General features: G+C 56.4%; 1 protein-coding gene across 1 annotated transcript in view; it reads left to right on the top strand.

Annotated features, from left to right (window-relative positions):
* Positions 1-334: 334 nt before the first annotated feature.
* The window catches only part of ARHGAP44 (Rho GTPase activating protein 44), a 23408-nt gene continuing 21911 nt past the window's right edge, over positions 335-1831 (top strand). The window contains exon 1 of the mRNA XM_029960059.1: positions 335-492. Within this exon, the coding sequence (XP_029815919.1) occupies positions 335-492 (158 nt within the window). The remainder of the gene's footprint in view (positions 493-1831) is intronic.

The raw sequence follows: 1831 nt of genomic DNA, 5'->3' as shown, positions 1-1831 counted from the left end.
CAGCCCAGGGAGTGCTGGAGGAGGCGGCGGCGGGGCCGTCTCGCCGTGTCTCGCTGGAGGTTGCCGTCGGAGTCGTCTCCCCGAGGGATCTGAGCAGCGATTTGAGGATATAAATATTTGATGTTTTGCTTCTTTGCCTGCTAAAAAGGCACCGGGAAGAATCCGCAGCTCAGTTTGGGCTCGGCAGATCCTGGTTGTGCACCACTGGATCGTGTGTCCCCAGGGATGTGGTGGCCAGCACAGCTCAGGTGGTGGCAGAAGCTGAGGACGGTGCAGTCCTTGGACCAGCATCCAGCCTGGATTGCAATGCCCAGCGCTTCCAGGGGGTTTCTGGATGACAACCAAGGAGCTTCCTCCCCCTCTGGCACATGCAGTGGATCCTCAATGGTTTATTCGAGTTGTGTGGTTGAACCTCACCTCGCCCACCTCGTCAGCCTCGCCAACCTCACCCTCTGGGCTTGAGGGACTGCAGGACCTGGAATTTTCCCACAGGTACCAGGCAGGTGCATCAGCACCACAGGGAGATGTGGCAAGACCAGGATGGAGCCGGGCACTGACCCACCCTTGGCTGGGTCCTCATATCTCCCTCTCCTGCCCTCAGCCAGGAGGTTACTTTTAGGCTGGAGCAAGGAGAAATTGGGGGAATCAGCGTTGGTAATTAAATAGTGATTAGATATTTATGGGCAGACTGCAGGGACGGGTGGCCAGGAATGGGGTGAAAGGGGTATTTTGGGCAGGAAGGGTGGGCCAGAGGGTCCTCAAGGCAGACACGCTGTGCCTCTGGAGATGCATCCTGGCTCCTGCTGTCCCCGTGCCGGGTGAAGCTCTGCCCACCAGCCGGGCATGATGCTTTTCCCACTCAGAGGTAATATTGCCATGAAATCCTTGTTGTGTTTGGAGTTTTGCTGGCTCAGGGTCAAATGCCAGGCTGGCAGCTCCTTGTCTCAGGTGGTTGGAGTGTCAGAGGGGGACAGTGGCAGGGGCAGGGGTGGGCACTGGTGATGGACAGTCCAGCCAGAAGGAGTTGTCTGGCATCAGCAGATGCTCTGGGGAACCACTGGCTCTGCTGTACCTCCCCAGGTCAAGGCGCTGGAAAGTCATGTATTTATGTGGGAATCAACATAATTTGCTTGATTGGTGTTGATTTCTGCTGGCAGCAATTAGTTTTTGCAGAAGCCAATGCCTGACCACACAGTGGCTGCATCCCCTGCTTGTTTGCTTTAAGTCTCTGTATTAATTGCCCTTTTTCCTCCCAGCTGCTTGCAGGGACTGAGTGTCTGGGTGCTGGCTGAGAGGTGCCTGGGTCTGTGCTGGGAAAAACAGCCCCGGGGTGCTGGAAACCTGGAGGGGAAGGGGAGGAGCAGGCTTTTGTTTGCTGAAAGGAAAGAGGAAAGAAAGCATTGAGGGCTGGTGCTGCTGGCTGCCTCTCCAAGGGATGCTCCCACAGGATGCATGGAACTCGTATGGCATGAAGTTTTGGGGGATTAGGGACCAACCAGGGAAATTGGGGGTCCCTGCACCCCTCCCTTGGGTACTGTTCTTTGCTCAGGACACCTTGCATGGTCAAAACCCACCGTCTCTGGTTCCCTGGGGAAGTCGTGACCCAGCACAGGAGTCCTGGGGACTCACCCTGGGGATGGAAATAAATGGGTGTAAAGGATGGTCCAGACCTGGTCCTGGCTTAAACTGGTGCCAAGAGGACATTTTACTGGTGCCACCAGTTGCCTGCTCTGATGTATGGGAGCTGCAGCCATACATCACCCCTTCCCACACACCAGACCTGTGTGGTCTGTTTGGGGTGTGGGGTTTTGGGGTAGGCACAGATGGGCCC

This window comes from Manacus vitellinus, unplaced genomic scaffold, assembly GCF_001715985.3.
Source record: "Manacus vitellinus isolate BGI_N305 unplaced genomic scaffold, ASM171598v3 scaffold_24_pilon, whole genome shotgun sequence".
Taxonomy (NCBI): Eukaryota; Metazoa; Chordata; class Aves; order Passeriformes; family Pipridae; genus Manacus; species Manacus vitellinus.
Note: the sequence above shows the minus strand (reverse complement) of the source record. Positions and strands in the feature narration are given on the sequence as shown.